The sequence below is a fragment of the Petromyzon marinus genome, chromosome 42 (genome assembly GCF_048934315.1).
Source record: "Petromyzon marinus isolate PM22_M1 ecotype Great Lakes invasive population chromosome 42, UKy_Petmar_22M1.pri1.0, whole genome shotgun sequence".
Classification (NCBI taxonomy): Eukaryota; Metazoa; Chordata; class Hyperoartia; order Petromyzontiformes; family Petromyzontidae; genus Petromyzon; species Petromyzon marinus.
In genome coordinates, this window is record NC_133708.1 from 1,158,337 (window position 1) to 1,174,503 (window position 16,167).

At 54.6% G+C, this 16,167-nt stretch overlaps 1 protein-coding gene across 2 annotated transcripts in view; it reads right to left on the bottom strand.

Annotated features, from left to right (window-relative positions):
• Nucleotides 1-4,252: 4,252 nt before the first annotated feature.
• LOC116951154 (6-phosphofructo-2-kinase/fructose-2,6-bisphosphatase 3-like) overlaps nt 4,253-16,167 on the bottom strand; it is a 75,080-nt gene continuing 63,165 nt past the window's right edge. For both annotated transcript variants that reach the window (XM_076073410.1, XM_076073409.1), the window contains exons 10-15: nt 15,095-15,199; nt 14,706-14,835; nt 13,764-13,826; nt 10,028-10,092; nt 8,599-8,802; nt 4,253-7,168 (exon numbers count right to left, since the gene is read on the bottom strand). In XM_076073410.1, the coding sequence (XP_075929525.1) occupies nt 7,112-7,168; nt 8,599-8,802; nt 10,028-10,092; nt 13,764-13,826; nt 14,706-14,835; nt 15,095-15,199 (624 nt within the window). In that variant the 3' untranslated portion in view covers nt 4,253-7,111. The remainder of the gene's footprint in view (nt 7,169-8,598; nt 8,803-10,027; nt 10,093-13,763; nt 13,827-14,705; nt 14,836-15,094; nt 15,200-16,167) is intronic.

The window sequence follows — 16,167 nt, forward strand, 5'->3', positions numbered from 1 at the left end:
CAGGCAACACGCTCGGCCGCCTTCGTCTCCCCAGTGCCGATGTTTACACATCGCACTAGGTACTCATTTGAGGCTGAGTCGACCTAGGGGAAGCCGTGAGCGGGAATCGAACTCGGGTCGCCGGTTCGTAGCGCAGCGTAGCGCTAACCGCTGCACCACGGACGGCTGCACCACACCACACACATCCACACGGTAGTTCGTCATCGACATGCACACACAGACACACACCACGCCATGCGGCCACAGTCTTTGGGGTTTGTGCTGGCCTCGTGGATGCGTAACGGAGTCGTGGTTCGTCACGCACGCGCACGCAGCCCACGGGCACGCGCGCGCGTGCTAAAAAACCCGACCATCGACGACGAGCCGCGGCACAGCAAAGGCGCATGGCAAATAACAGCGCCTCTGAGTTTCAAATGCCACCCCGGGCGAGCAAGGCCACCTTCAGCAACAGAGGTTTTACACACACAGAGCGAGAGACGGAGAGTCTTAACGCACAGACGCGCATGTAAAACGATCACGGGGTTGGCCGAAAACATCTGACTCGATGGCGGAGCAATTGTTAGCGCCTGGGGCAGCCTGCCAGCTCGCGTCTGCGGTTTGCCCGGCGATCGGTGAGGTTCGATTTGGGATGCAGGACGACGCTGTCGCCCATCACGGTCGTGTTGGGGAGGGAGGCTGGAGTGAGACTGCGCCCCACGTTACATTCGCTTCTTCCCCCATTCCCACGGCATTGGTTGTCGTCAGACGTCCAGCCGCAGCAGTTGTGCGTTGTAGTTTAAAACATATTTATTTTAAACGCGTTTTAACCGAAATTGAATGTGCATCCGTGGTGTGGCGTGGTCGGTCGCCGTGCTATTTGGATTTCTCTGCTCGCTCCGCAATGATGACGTCAAGAGTTGTTCCTGGAAGTGACCCCCAAGAGATGCGCGCAGTGGTTCAGACGCGGGATGCAGCCCAAAGCTATTCTTCAGACGGAGTCTCAATATTCAACTTGGCAGGGGTGAGACTCGTCTCTGGGACAACACGAAGCACACAGCTGCACTGACGTTCGAAGTCCTCCCCTTCATCATCATCACCGTCGTCGTCGTCACCACTGCAGAGCCTGGGCAGGTGGAGGTAGTGAACGGGATTTGTTCTGCACGTGCTCAGGACTGAAGCGACAGCAGTGTGTCTGGCAGGAATGACATTGGGATATTGGCCACGAGGACACGGGCCGTAGGGGAATGAGCATGATGCCACCGTGGCCGAAGCTGTTGATGCGGCCACCACCACAATCACCACCGCGCCCCACCGCCAACGCTCGCCACCCTCCACCACATCCCACACTGCTACACAGAGGAGACGCTGACCCCACCTCCAAGATCTTCCCTGGCAGTACCATCCCACCTTCTGCTCTTACACAGAGACCCACATACTCACACCACAGAGACCTACAGACTGACACAGAGACCCACATACTTACACAGAGGAGACGCTGACCCCACCTCCAAGATCTTCCCTGGCAGTTCCATCCCACCTTCTGCTCTTACACAGAGACCCACATACTCACACCACAGAGACCTACAGACTCACACAGAGACCCACAGACCTAGACACCCACAGACTTACACAGAAACCCACAGACCTACAAAGAAACCTACATATTTACATAGAGACCCACAAACTCACAGAGACCCACAGACCTACACAGAGACCCAGACTCACACAGAGACCCACAGACTCACACAGAGACCCGCAGACTCCAGAAACACATCGACCTGCCGTGTTAGTCTCCCACCGTCTGCTCTTATGTCTAAAGCGTGTGGTTTAGCCATGTGCGTTTGTTGAAGTACAGAGTTAGCCTGATAACTTTAATCTAAATTGTCTTATGGTTGTTATTGTTTGACTTGCATTCCCACTGGGATTTTTGCACGCAGCTTTTGATATCCGGTGTTTATTTCTGGAAGACTTTGCTGTTTTTTCCTGGATTTTTCTGTTGCGCGTAGTCACTTTAAGATGTTATTTGTTCATGTTTTTGTTTGTCGCGGTTGCACCCGAGTCAAGAGGCGCATGGCTCACAGGGCTCTACCTAAAAAATGAAACTGAAATTTCGGACTCGTGGAAGACCGCTTCAATGCCGGTCTTGGCAATCGGCGTCCCACTCGGCCCCACGCTCTATGCCTGAGATGACATCGAGGCGTTGGAATGTTTGTCTATATCTGCGCGACTAATTCTCTCGCTCTCTCTCTCCGTGTGTAAACCTCATTATTTCCTGAAGGCCAGTCGGCCAGAATGTCAGTCTTCCTCTCCTCTCGGCAGAATCGTGGAAACCCTCGCGAACGATAATCACCCTCGTTCGCGACTACATTCATTTACTGGCTCATCGCAAAACCGCTCGTAAACAACCAGCAGGCGCGGCGCACACAGCACAGCCACCCAATGTGTCTCATGCAGCTGCGTGGACCACAACAACGAACTTCCAACAACGAGTCACCGTTGGCTCTTTTGGCTCAGACCTCCGCGCGAGTGAAATGCCAAACGTTACTGTTGTATGCCCTCCACGGACAAAGCGTAATTGACTTGTACGGCACCGCGATGAACGAAGAAGCCGAAACGTGGGTTGCTTCGGCACGCTGGCGCGGGACAGCTGTGCCGCACGTGTGCACGCGCGTCTAACGGTGGGTCGAGCCCAGATCGTTAGACGCACGGGCGTCTAATAATGGGTCCGACGACGCGGATTGCTCTCTCCCCACCACCACTGGTGCGCTGTAGCAGTGACAATGAACACGTGCCCCCCCCCCCGTTCACGTGACTTTGTATTCGTCTGTGAATGGAGGGCGCGCGACTCAACGTTGGGCATTTCTCCGCGCGCAGCGATCTCACTCCCGAGAAGTCGACGACGAATCGCGCCATCGGCCGCGAAACCCCACGCGTGAAGCCGACAGGTCACGCTGCGCAGACACTCACTGCCGGATTATCCTCAAGCACAAGGAGCTACGTATGTAGGAGCTACGTATGTAGGAGCTACGTATGTAGGAGCTACGTATGTAGGAGCTACGTATGTAGGAGCTACGTATGTAGGAGCTACGTACGTAGGAGCTACGTACGTAGGAGCTACGTACGTAGGAGCTACGTACGTAGGAGCTACGTACGTAGGAGCTACGTACGTAGGAGCTACGTACGTAGGAGCTACGTACGTAGGAGCTACGTACGTAGGAGCTACGTACGTAGGAGCTACGTACGTAGGAGCTACGTGCCCCGCACTTTCAAGGGCCCCGCGCTAAATGCTTTCAAGCTATCAATTCCGGTTGGCGTCGTTCCTCACCGGCTCCGACTCGCACGCTCAAATTTCGTTCGCCTCATCAGGGTCAACGAATGAGAGAGCATTTCGCATTCCTCTAGGCAACGTCAAAATCGTGAACGATGGAGGCACGTGCGGTTCCGTGCACCGCGCCATGGGTGCAGGAATCGGTTAGATCCCTGCAACGATGAAGCATTACACGCACGGCTGGCCAAGTACGGTGCGAAAGAAGTTCAACATACATACGCCACGAGCACGTGAACCGGGTTGAACGATGGATCCGGGCTCCGTTGGAACTCGAGAGTTCGCGTTTGAAGATTTCGAACGCCGTGAGCGGGAATCGAACCCGGGTCGCCGGATTCGTAGCGCAGCGTAGCGCTAACCGCTGCGCCACCGCTCCACACAACACGTGCGTACGTGCGTGCGTGCGTACAACAAATCCCGCAGCCCAATTCAACGACGCTTCTCGTAAAGAAAAGGCCGGGGGCACGTGAGTGCGCCTTCCGGGTGCCTCACCCGGGGATGCTCGAGATGCCGCTTCAAACAAACAAGAAACTCCGCTAACATTTGGCCGAGACAACTGCTGTCGAGGGAGGCGACGTTACATACAGAGGTCGTCGTTTTGCGTTGGAGATTTCGTTTGTTTCTGTGTTAACACCAGTTACCGTGTCTGTGTGGCTTTTAAGCGATGGGAGGAGGAAACCATGGGAAAACACCAGCAGGACAGAGGGAAAGAGAACACAGAAACTCATAACAGAGGCTTTTCTGGTAAGATTGCGTAAATATAGAAATGCGTCGTTTAACCCGCCACCACCCGACACAGGCAATTAGGAAGGGTTTGTCACGCAAACAGAACGTGCCAATGAGTTACTGGTTCAACACTACACCGGAATATGTGTTGCGTGTTGGAGAGCAAAATTCGAGTATCGTGACGTTTCGCCGGTAACGACAAACAGCATCAGGAGGCGACAGTCACAGAGTTGTGTGGATATTTAATTTTCTTCGCAGGCGACGCTCGGTTACGTGGAAAAACGCTTGGTGACATCGCGGCCTAACCCCGAAACTCAACTGTGAATCCCGGCACCGGCTGCGGAAACCCTGCGACATTGTCATCTCTAAAGGCGTCTAAACGCACCCTGATTAGTCCATCGTCTTACCGATGCGAGCAGTCATGCAGTGGTAATTCCCTTAATACATAGAGACCATAAATAAACACGTGTGTGTGGGTGAGTGTGTGTGTGAGTGTGTGTGTGGGTGAGTGTGTGTGGGTGAGTGTGTGGGTGTGAGTGTGTGGGTGTGAGTGTGTGGGTGTGTGGGTGAGTGTTTGTGTGAGTGTGTGGGTGAGTGTGAGTGTGTGTGAGTGTGTGGGTGTGTGTGAGTGTGTGTGTGAGTGTGTGTGTGGGTGAGTGTGTGGGTGAGTGTGTGGGTGAGTGTGTGGGTGAGTGTGTAGGTGAGTGTGTGGGTGTGTGTGTGGGTGTGTGTGTGTGGGTGAGTGTGTGGGTGTGTGTGTGTGGGTGAGTGTGTGGGTGTGTGTGTGGGTGAGTGTGTGGGTGAGTGTGTGTGTGTGGGTGAGTGTGTGGGTGTGTGTGTGTGTGGGTGTGTGTGTGAGTGTGTGGTTGAGTGCGCACGCCACTGGAGTCTTTTTTGTGGTGATTAATAAATTAAAATAGAGCATGACCATATCAACTCAAACTACATCGTTAACATGCAGACTTCTCTAAAACAGTATAAACGCACTCAAATCGTGAAACGTGGATTCCTGGGTTAAAAAATAACTTAGCCGACGACTAGGGGACATTCTAACGTTAAGACGAGAAAATAAAATCGGTGTTCCCGGAAATGTTTTTGTCACGAGGTGCATAGCCCGCAGTGACGAAGTCGGCAGGGAAAGGGAACACCGTGGTGGGGTGGGTGGGGTTCTCTCCACGACTCCAAAAGAAAAACCGTGACGCTTTACTCGCGGATTCATCGCGAGATCGTCGCGAGATCGTCACAAGATCGTCACGAGATCGTCGCGAGATCGTCGCGGGATCATCGCAGATTCATCACGAGATCGTCGCGAGATCGTCGCGGGATCGTCGCGAGATCGTCACGAGATCGTCGCGAGATCGTCGCGAGATCGTCACGGATTCATCGCGAGATCGTCGCGAGATCGTCGCGAGATCGTCGCGGGATCGTAGCGGGATCGTCGCGAGATCGTCGCGAGATCGTCGCGAGATCGTCGCGCCGCCTGCGGGCACGAGGGTGTTACTCTTTATTTTTTTCGGTAAAGTCACGTAGAAATAAGAAATAATAATGAAATAAAATTACATAATAGCATACGACGTTTCGATTGCAACGCAAGCAATCATCATCAGGTATAGAAGAGCTAAATTGAAGAGAGAGAGGAAACACAGAGAGATGGAGAAGCACATCATATTGGACAACATTTAGTACAATTTTGGAAACAATATAATGCAGCACAGAGGGTCAGTCAAAACACAATTAACGCATGGTCTGGCTGATTACGTTATTTCAAAGAATACTAAATTATAGGTTGAGTGATAGAGTACAGAGTGATAGAGTACAGATAGAGTACAGATCACAGAAACATATACAGACATCCAAGCAGAGAGAGCCAGCATAGAGATGTCTGTATATGTGTCTGTGATCTGTACTCTATCACTCTTAACCTATAATTTAGCAATCTTTGAAATGACGTAATCAGCCAGACCATGCGTTAATTGTGTTTTGACCGACCCTCTGTGCTGCATTATATTGTTTCCAAAATTTTAATAAATCTTGTCCAATTTGATGTGCTTCTCCATCTCTCTGTGTTTCCTCTCTCTCTTAAATTTAGCTCTTCTATACCTGATGATGATTGCTTGCGTTGCAATCGAAACGTCGTATGCTATTATGTAATTTTATTTCATTATTATTTCTTATTTCTACGTGACTTTACCGAAAAAACCAAAGAGGAATTCCTGCAGTCGCGAAAGCACCAAATCACGAGGGTGTTACACGCAGCGGGCGTCGTGGGGCACGTGACTCCGTCACGTCAGCACAACACTCCCCCCCCACCCCCCGCTCACAAGGAGGGGGGGGGGAGGCGAATTGCCGACGACCCCTCCCTGCCCCCACCCGGAGGGGTAAACCGTACAGACTTTTGTTTTTGCTTTTAAGGGACCCAAAACAATCAAACAAAAAATCCCTCCAGATATTTTGCAGGATTGTAAGAGCGTCGCACGAGCCCCGACCGGACGCGTCCACCGATTGGTGGACGCGTCGCGCGAGCTCGCGCTACCCCTTGCATCCGCGTGCAGCGCGCGGAAATTTTTCTCTAAAAACGACGACGACGACGACGACGTTAAAACATTCTCAGAACCAACCAATGCCCTGTGAAATCAGATCCAACATTCACCGACTCAAAAATTTCGGCGAATGTCCCCAGCACGATGTGAGCGGGGGGGGAGGGGAGAGCTCTTCCCCAACACACTAGTCGGACGATCCTCTCTCTCTCGCGCGCGTCCGTGACGAGAGAGCGTCTGTCCGACCGTCCGTCCGCTGTCACACGGCTTCACGGCGACCGCGGTGGGGGGCGGGGAGGGGGGGGGGGGGCCCTCGGTGTCGCGAAACGTCGCTCCCAGAATGCCAGGCTCCCGAGCTGCGGACATGGCGACCGCTTTCCCGGGATAATCTCGGAGGGCCTCTCCCCCCAGTGCTGGGGGCGATTTTTATTTTTATTTTACGAAGACGCGAATCCAAGCGGAGCGGCCCGTCTCTGGAGCGGACCTCCGTTCCACGCGGCGGGCGGAATCCCTGGTGACCGAGACTCCGAGCTCACCCCGGCGTCTATTCGCCCTCCGTCACCTCCAGCACGGTGCTCGGTCTGGACACGCCGTCCGGGTTCTGCGGGTAAAACAGAAACAATGAAACCACTCGGTGAACGCCTCTTGTCGCGAATGGCGCCCTTTAGCCTCGGGCCCCGCGCGGTGGACAGCAGCTCCGCAGGATGCGAACATTAAACCCTAAGCAGCCAAGAAACTGAAAAAGCCAAGCGTAGCGATGGGCAGGAGTGGCAAGAAGTTTGGTGGCAGAGCACACGATCCAACCAATCCCAATCCCTACCCTAACCCTCACCAACCAGCCACCCCTGTGGACTATCCGACCTTAGCCCTACACCCCAATTCCCATTTCCAGACCGCTTTGTGTTCAGTTTCAATTTTGGGGTTCACATCTCCATTGTGTCTTATTGTGACGGTTACCCAATGGTGGAGATGCCCTATGGTGGAGGTGCCCTATGGTGGAGCCTGCGGAGAAGGTGACCTGTAGAAAAACACCCGATGGGGGGAGAATCCTGTGGTGGTGTCGCGTGGAAGAGGTATTCAAGGGGCCCTGCGACGGAGGTGCCCTCTGCAACGGTGATGAGATGTTAACTACCTCGCTTGCTTCACAGGAGGTCGTGGGTTCCATCCCGACCTGGACGCCCGCTGTATATTTGGAGTTGGCGTGTCTCTCTCCCCGTGTTCTCGTGGATTTTTTTCTCCGGGTCCTCCGGTTTTCCCCTCCACATTTAGAATCAACGTCACGCGTTTAAGAGTATTTGGCTGCTGCTATAAGTTTCCAGGTGACGACGACAAGCCACTTCGTTGCGCTATAATTTGTGATGGCAAGGGTCGCTTCTGAAAAATAGCTACATCGTAGCTCAATGGGGCCTTCACCTAGTAAAATAAAAATAGTTAGAGTAAATAGTGGGTGCCCTGCAGCAGAGTAGGTACTCAAAGGGCCCTGCGATAGAGGGTACGGCCCTGCGGAGGAGGGCAGCCAGCCGCCCGTGGTTTAGAACCCCGGTGGGGCGGACAGCCAAGGTGGCGATATCCTCAAGTTGTCCATGAAGCGCGGAATAATCAGCCTTCAAGGCTGGGAGGAGCGGCGGGCTGGCTGCCGACCGACTAGGGGTGGCGCCGCTGCATCAACCCACCGGGCCGCGGCCACACTTGAAGACCCAGGACGTCTCGATGTCGAAGCGGATCGTCGCCCAACAACAAAAAGAAAGGAAAATGGAAGCCAAGCCGGCGCCGCGGATTCCACTTCCATCTGGGACCGACGTGGCGCTCCCCCGATGCCAAAGAGATTATGCGGATCCAGAATCGGACTGTCCAGCCCCGCCTCAACAAGGGCAACCGCTGAAAACCTGATGGACGTCATCCTTCGAACCCCAAGGGACCGCCGACCACGCCGGTGGGGACGGAAAGCCGAGGCGGTGGGTGGGGGGGGGGTTTGCCGTCGGCCAGGGGCCTCACCGAGGAGAGGGGCCTCACCGAGGAGAGGGGCCTCACCGAGGAGAGGGGGTTGGCAGGAGCGTGCCTCTCCGTGGGGCTGCGGACGGCGAAGAATCCCTGCGAGGGGTCGAGTCCCCCCAACGCCTCGAGGCCGTCCAGCACCTCCAGGCTGTCCATGCGAGGCACCTTGTGCATGGGGCTCGCCATGGGCGTGTAGCTGTTGCGGCGCTGCAGGGGGCTCGGACCCTTCTTGGGCCCCGTCTGCCGGGGATTCGAGACGGAGAGCCGGCGGTCAGGGGCGGCGCCGCCATCGTCGGCCGCTTCCCCCCCCCCCGTAATTGGAGGGTTCGTTGTCACACTCGGTGTCATCAACCACAGCGTCGTCACACTCTGCGTCATCAACCACAGCATCGTCACACTCTGTGTCATCAACCACAGCATCGTCACACTCTGTGTCATCAACCACAGCATCGTCACACTCTGTGTCATCAACCACAGCATCGTCACACTCTGTGTCATCAACCACAGCATCGTCACACTCTGTGTCATCAACCACAGCGTCATCACACTCTGTGTCATCAACCACAGCATCGTCACACTCTGTGTCATCAACCACAGCGTCGTCACACTCTGTGTCATCAACCACAGCGTCGTCACACTCTGTGTCATCAACCACAGCATAGTCACACTCTGTGTCATCAACCACAGCATCATCACACTCTGTGTCATCAACCAGAGCATCATCACACTCTGTGTCATCAACCACAGCGTCGTCACACTCTGTGTCATCAACCACAGCGTCGTCACACTCTGTGTCATCAACCACAGCATCATCACACTCTGTGTCATCAACCACAGCGTCGTCACACTCTGTGTCATCAACCACAGCGTCGTCACACTCTGTGTCATCAACCAGAGCATCATCACACTCGGCGTCATCGACCACAGTGTCGTCACACTCTGTGTCATCAACCACAGCGTCGTCACACTCTGTGTCATCAACCACAGCATCATCACACTCTGCGTCATCAACCACAGCATCGTCACACTCTGTGTCATCAACCACAGCGTCGTCACACTCTGTGTCATCAACCACAGCATCGTCACACCCTGTGTCATCAACCACAGCGTCGTCACACTCTGCGTCATCAACCACAGCATCATCACACTCTGCGTCATCAACCACAGCGTCGTCACACTCTGTGTCATCAACCACAGCATCGTCACACTCTGCGTCATCAACAACAGCATCATCACACTCTGTGTCATCAACCACAGCATCGTCACACTCTGTGTCATCAACCACAGCATCGTCACACTCGGTGGTGTCGCACTCTGTGGAGTCACACTTGGGTTTCATCGAATACAGCGTCGTCACACTCTGCATTATTACACTCAACATCATCAACCACAGCATCGTCACACTGGGCGCCGTAATCACAATCGCCATCGTCACACACTCAGCGCTGTCACACGAGCCACGTACGTTTGCCCTCTCGCGGTATGTGTTGGCGGCCTCCACGTTCAGGGAGATGTTCTCCACTTTGCAGCCTGTGAAGAGACATGATCATTCATTGGGTGCACTTCAACAGAGCAACGAGGCCCCCTTCATGTGACTGGTGGCCGAATATCAAAATAAACATCAACAATTAAACACGGTTGCCAAGCACAGGTCAGAGATCCAAAACATCCAGGGTCCAGCAACAAACAGCACCATCACAGTCGGAACAGGCAAGAGTTAACACGCTTCTCGAAACGAGCGAGGTAACTGTAGGAGCTTGGGGAGGGAATTCCCAAGAGTAAAAGTGGGAAGGAAGAAGCAGATAGGGAAGTGTTGTGACCTGCAGTGTGGTGAGTGGGTGAGTGTGTAGTTGTGACCTGGAGTGTGGTGAGTGGGTGAGTGTGTTATTGTGACCTGCAGTGTGGTGAGTGGGTGAGTGTGTAGTTGTGACCTGCAGTGTAGTGAGTGGGTGAGTGTGTTGTTGTGACTTGCAGTGTAGTGAGTGGGTGAGTGTGTAGTTGTGACCTGCAGTGTGGTGAGTGGGTGAGTGTGTTGTTGTGACCTGCAGTGTGGTGAGTGAGTGAGTGTGTTGTTGTGACCTGCAGTGTGGGGAGTGGGTGAGTGTGTTGTTGTGACTTGCAGTGTAGTGAGTGGGTGAGTGTGTTGTTGTGACCTGCAGTGTAGTGAGTGGGTGAGTGTGTTGTTGTTGTGACCTGCAGTGTGGTGAGTGGGTGAGTGTGTTGTTGTGACCTGCAGTGTGGTGACTGTGTGGTGAGTATGTTGTTGTTGTGACCTGCAGTGTGGTCAGTGGGTGAGTGTATTGTTGTGACCTGCAGTGTGGTGAGTGGGTGAGTGTGTTGTTGTGACCTGCAGTGTGGTGAGTGGGTGAGTGTGTTGTTGTGACCTGCAGTGTGGTGAGTGGGTGAGTGTGTTGTTGTGACCTGCAGTGTGGTGAGTGGGTGAGTGTGTCGTTGTGACCTGCAGTGTGGTGAGTGGGTGAGTGTGTTGTTGTTGTGACCTGCAGTGTGGTGAGTGGGTGAGTGTGTTGTTGTTGTGACCTGCAGTGTGGTGAGTGGGTGTGTTGTTGTGACCTGCAGTGTGATGGTTGAACACGGCGTGATGGATGAGATGACCCAGTCTGGAAGACCGAGTTCTCAACATTGGTGGAGGAGGAATCAATGAGTGAAGTTCAAGGAAATAGAAACCAAGGCACATAGCCACCAGAGTGGCAATAGAAGAGTGATAAGGAGGAGACGGAGTTGGTAAGCAAGTGAATTGGCGAGTTGGATCAAACAACTTGATGCTATGAGGTGAATGCTGAGTTGTTCTAAACATGTGCAATGACAATACAGCCTGCATGCGGTGTGAGTGGACTAGTGGCCACGGGAGGTAATGACAGGGGAGTCAGCCTAGAGTGTGAGTGGACTAGTGGCCACGGGAGGTAATGACAGGGGAGTCAGCCTAGAGTGTGAGTGGACTAGTGGCCACGGGAGGTAATGACAGGGGAGTCAGCCTAGAGTGTGAGTGGACTGGTGGCCACGAGAGGTAATGACAGGGGTATCTGTTGAGTACAAAGGGACTGGTGGCTACGGGAATGATCGAGAAGGGAGCGTGGTCAGGTGACGGAAGCGGACGGTGGAGTCTGCCGGTGGAGCGAGCGTCCAGAGTCAGCGAGAATGATCGAGAAGGGGGGCGTGGCCTCGGTCGGTATTTTAGGGGGAGATGCGCGGGAGACTCGGGGCTGTTGCAGTGGAGGTCTCCGCTTGATGTCAAGTGAACGTGCCTTCAATAAAGTGGCATCTCAAGATAAGTGTGCCAAGTCGTCATTACACTTGTACGACCAGCATTCAGAGGCCTGCACTAACAGACCAAACGTGTGTGGCTCATAACACACTCCATTCAGAGGCCCATATTACAGAAGCCTGATTTAGAAGCCTGCATTAAGAGGTCTACATTAAGAGGCATGCATTAAGAGGCCTGCATTTAAAAGCCTGCATTATTAGACCAGCATCACCTACTTGCTGCGTGTAATCAAAGGCAGTGATTTCCTGCTCAAGTGAGTATTATTGCAGTGCTGTTCTCCATTCGCAGCCGTGAGCCAGCAGTCAGAATTCCAAATTCCTATGGCAGGGGAGAGCGCCCCAAACCACGGTACAAGCACTGTTGGGACTAAACCAGGATTGTAACTGGCAATCCGACCGATCGCTATTCTCAATCCAACCGATCGCAACTCGTACAGATCGCACTCCTACAGATCGCACTCCTACAGATCGCACTCCTACAGATCGCACTCCTACAGATTGCACTCCTACAGATCGCACTCCCACAGATCGCACTCCTACAGATCGCACTCCTACAGATCGCACTCCCACAGATCGCACTCCTACAGATCGCGCTCCTACAGATCGCGCTCCTACAGATCGCGCTCCTACAGATCGCGCTCCTACAGATCGCGCTCCTACAGATCGCAACTCCTACATATCGCAACTCGTACAGATCGCACTCCCACAGATCGCACTCCCACAGATCGCGCTCCTACAGATCGCGCTCCTACAGATCGCGCTCCCACAGATCGCACTCCTACAGATCGCACTCCCACAGATCGCACTCCCACAGATCGCACTCCTACAGATCGCACTCCCACAGATCGCGCTCCCACAGATCGCGCTCCCACAGATCGCGCTCCCACAGATCGCGCTCCTACAGATCGCGCTCCTACAGATCGCGCTCCTACAGATCGCGCTCCTACAGATCGCACTCCTACAGATCGCACACCCACAGATCGCACTCCCACAGATCGCACTCCCACAGATCGCACTCCCACAGATCGCACTCCCACAGATCGCACTCCCACAGATCGCACTCCCACAGATCGCAACTCGTACAGATCGCACTCCCACAGATCGCACTCCTACAGATCGCACTCCTACAGATCGCACTCCTACAGATCGCACTCCTACAGATCGCACTCCTACAGATCACACTCCCACAGATCGCGCTCCTACAGATCGCGCTCCTACAGATCGCACTCCCACAGATCGTACTCCTACAGATCGCACTCCTACAGATTTCACTCCTACAGATCGCACTCCTACAGATTGCACTCCTACAGATCGCACTCCTACCGATCGCACTCCCACAGATCGCACTCCTACAGATCGCACTCCCACAGATCGCACTCCTACAGATCGCACTCCCACAGATCAAACTCCTACAGATTGCACTCCTACAGATCGGACTCCTACAGATCGCACTCCTACAGATCGCACTCCCACAGATCGCACTCCCACAGATCGCACTCCTACAGATTGCACTCCTACAGATCGCACTCCTACAGATTGCACTCCTACAGATCGCACTCCTACCGATCGCACTCCCACAGATCGCACTCCTACAGATCGCACTCCCACAGATCGCACTCCTACAGATCGCACTCCCACAGATCAAACTCCTACAGATTGCACTCCTACAGATCGGACTCCTACAGATCGCACTCCTACAGATCGCACTCCCACAGATCGCACTCCCACAGATCGCACTCCCACAGATCGCACTCCCACAGATCGCACTCCCACAGATCGCACTCCCACAGATCGCACTCCCACAGATCGCACTCCCACAGATCGCACTCCCACAGATCGCACTCCCACAGATCGCACTCCCACAGATCGCACTCCCACAGATCGCAACTCCACCCTCCCCCTCCCCCCATCGTGCTCACCGTACGCGATGGGCGTGAGCTTCAGAACCGTGTGCAGGGGGCACTTGAGGTACGGCAGCTCCTCTGTGGGAACGAACGGAGAAGTGAAAGTGAAAAAATAACAAGTGCAGGCAAAACCATCGCGCGACCTCCCATCATCCTCGCAGCAGCAGCAGCGGCTTTTGGCTGCTCGCCATAGAACAAAGACGGTTGTCACCGCATCGTGCGGCGCTTTCGGATGCGCTTCTGCGGCCGTCTGGAACGCTCTTCCTTCCGATATTAGGAAGCCACTGGAGCTATGCACTTTTAAATCATCAACTAGTTGTTTTTAGTTTGTTGGCCTTCCTCCGCACCTCCGATTAACACGGTTGGCTACGTACGATGAGAAAGAAGTTCAGTGTACAAACATACAACTCAGCTGTTCTACGAATCGTAAAACTCCTGACAGCTCTCGCCAACCAGCGACCGCTACGTCGTTGTCACGCCGGTCGGGCACGAGCGTCTCGTGGCAATTGGACGGTTGTGAGTTCAAATCCTGGATGGGGGGTGGGGGAGGGGGGGGGTTGACAAAGCCCATCATCCATCCCTCCGGGGTGGCTAAAATGAGTCCAACTTAGTGAACAAGTTGAACAAGTCGACAGCGGTTGTCCTATGGATAGACTCACCCCTGCCATGTGAATGTGCAATTTCCACCACTGGCTCAGGGCTGTAAACTGGAAATGAGCACCAATGCCTCAATGCTTATTTGAGCACTAAATCGCTTTGACTTTGACAACAATAACAACAATAATAATAACCATACTTAACCACACCGGTGGCGGGGCGACGAGACCGGGCGTGTTGAGAGGGTGATGTGGCTGCGAGCGAGCGATGAGGAGGGCGAGGAGGGCGAGGAGGAGGAGGGCGAGGAGGAGGAGGGCGAGGAGGAGGAGGGCAAGGAGGAGGAGGGAGGGGGGCGAGCACCTGCGCCCTTGTCGAGGAAGTACGCGAGCAGGCAGCGCATGGCGGCCTGGTGCGACACGACCAGCACGTTCTCCTGCCGCTCCAGCTCCATGATCACCGGCTCCAGCCGCTGCACCAGGTCCTGGTACGACTGCGGGAGAGAGACGGGGGGGGGGGGGGGCGGTGAAGGTCATAATTTGACGGATGTATATACTACAAGCTGGACAAAGAAAAAATCCAGTAGTGGAGCCTCCATCTAGCGTGTTGCCATGTGTCGCAGTGCGGTGTCGTGCCGTGCGGTGTCCTGCGGTGCCGTGGGGTGCCGGGCGTTGCCGTGCGGTGCCGTGTGTTGCTGTGCAGTGCGGTGCCGTGCGGTGCCGTGCGGTGCCGTGAAGCGCGACAATGCCCACCTCGCCGTTAGGGTAGCGGTAGAGGTACTTGTCAACGTCTCTCAGCGCGTACTCGTCAGGAAACGTGTCCCTCACCTCGTCGTACGTCATGTCCTCGCACACGCCCTGCGAGGGGGGGGGGGGCATGAGGGACGAATCGCCCGCCCGGTGAGTCGCCGCCGTGCCGGGCGTGGCGATGACGACACGAACCGTGGCGGTCTACGATAGGTCTCCCTAGCGAAGTCCCTGGGGTCACGTCGACAGCACAGGAGGGCACCCCCTCCTCCCCCTCCCCTCCCCCTCCCCTCCCCCTCCCCTCCCCCTCCCCTCCCCCTCCCCTCTCCTCCGCCTCTCCTCCCCCTCTCCTCCCCCTCTCCACCCCCTCCTCCCCCTCCTCCCTCTCCCCTCCCCCGTTCTTCCTCCCTCCTCCCCCCTTCCCCCTCCCTCCTCAAGTGACCATTGAGGCATCGGTGCTCAACTCCCCTTAACACCCTTGAGAGCCAGTGATGGAAATTCAACATTCCTATGGCAGGGGACAGTCTATCCCTAGGACAACCACCGTTCACTTCCCAACAAAGTAGTACTCTAGTACTTATTTTATCGACCCCGGGGGAGGGGGTATAATGCGCTAAGTCAATCTGCAACCGGGATTTGAACTCGTGACCTTCTGACTGCGAGCCTCTCGCTCTACCACGGAGTAGCCACCTGGGCTGGATAAAATTCATCAAATCGCCCCACGCAGCGTCTCCTCACAACGGGGGACAAACTCTGCGTAAACACGCAGCCCCATGCCAAGCAATCGGCCTGCGCTGATACCCGATCCGCACCTTCCACTCCACAGAATATCAGCGGTGGGAAGCACCGGATGAGTTGACTGGGATTGACCCAGGAGCGTAATGATGATGATAGTGATCACGGTGATGATAGTGGTTGATGATGGTGGTGGTGATGATGATGGTGGTGGTGATAGTGATAATCGTGATGATAGTGTTGATGATGGAGGTGATTTTGAAAGTGATAATGGTGATCATAGTGATAATGGTGGTGATGATAGTGTTGATGATGGTGTTGATGATGATGGTGATAGTGTTGAT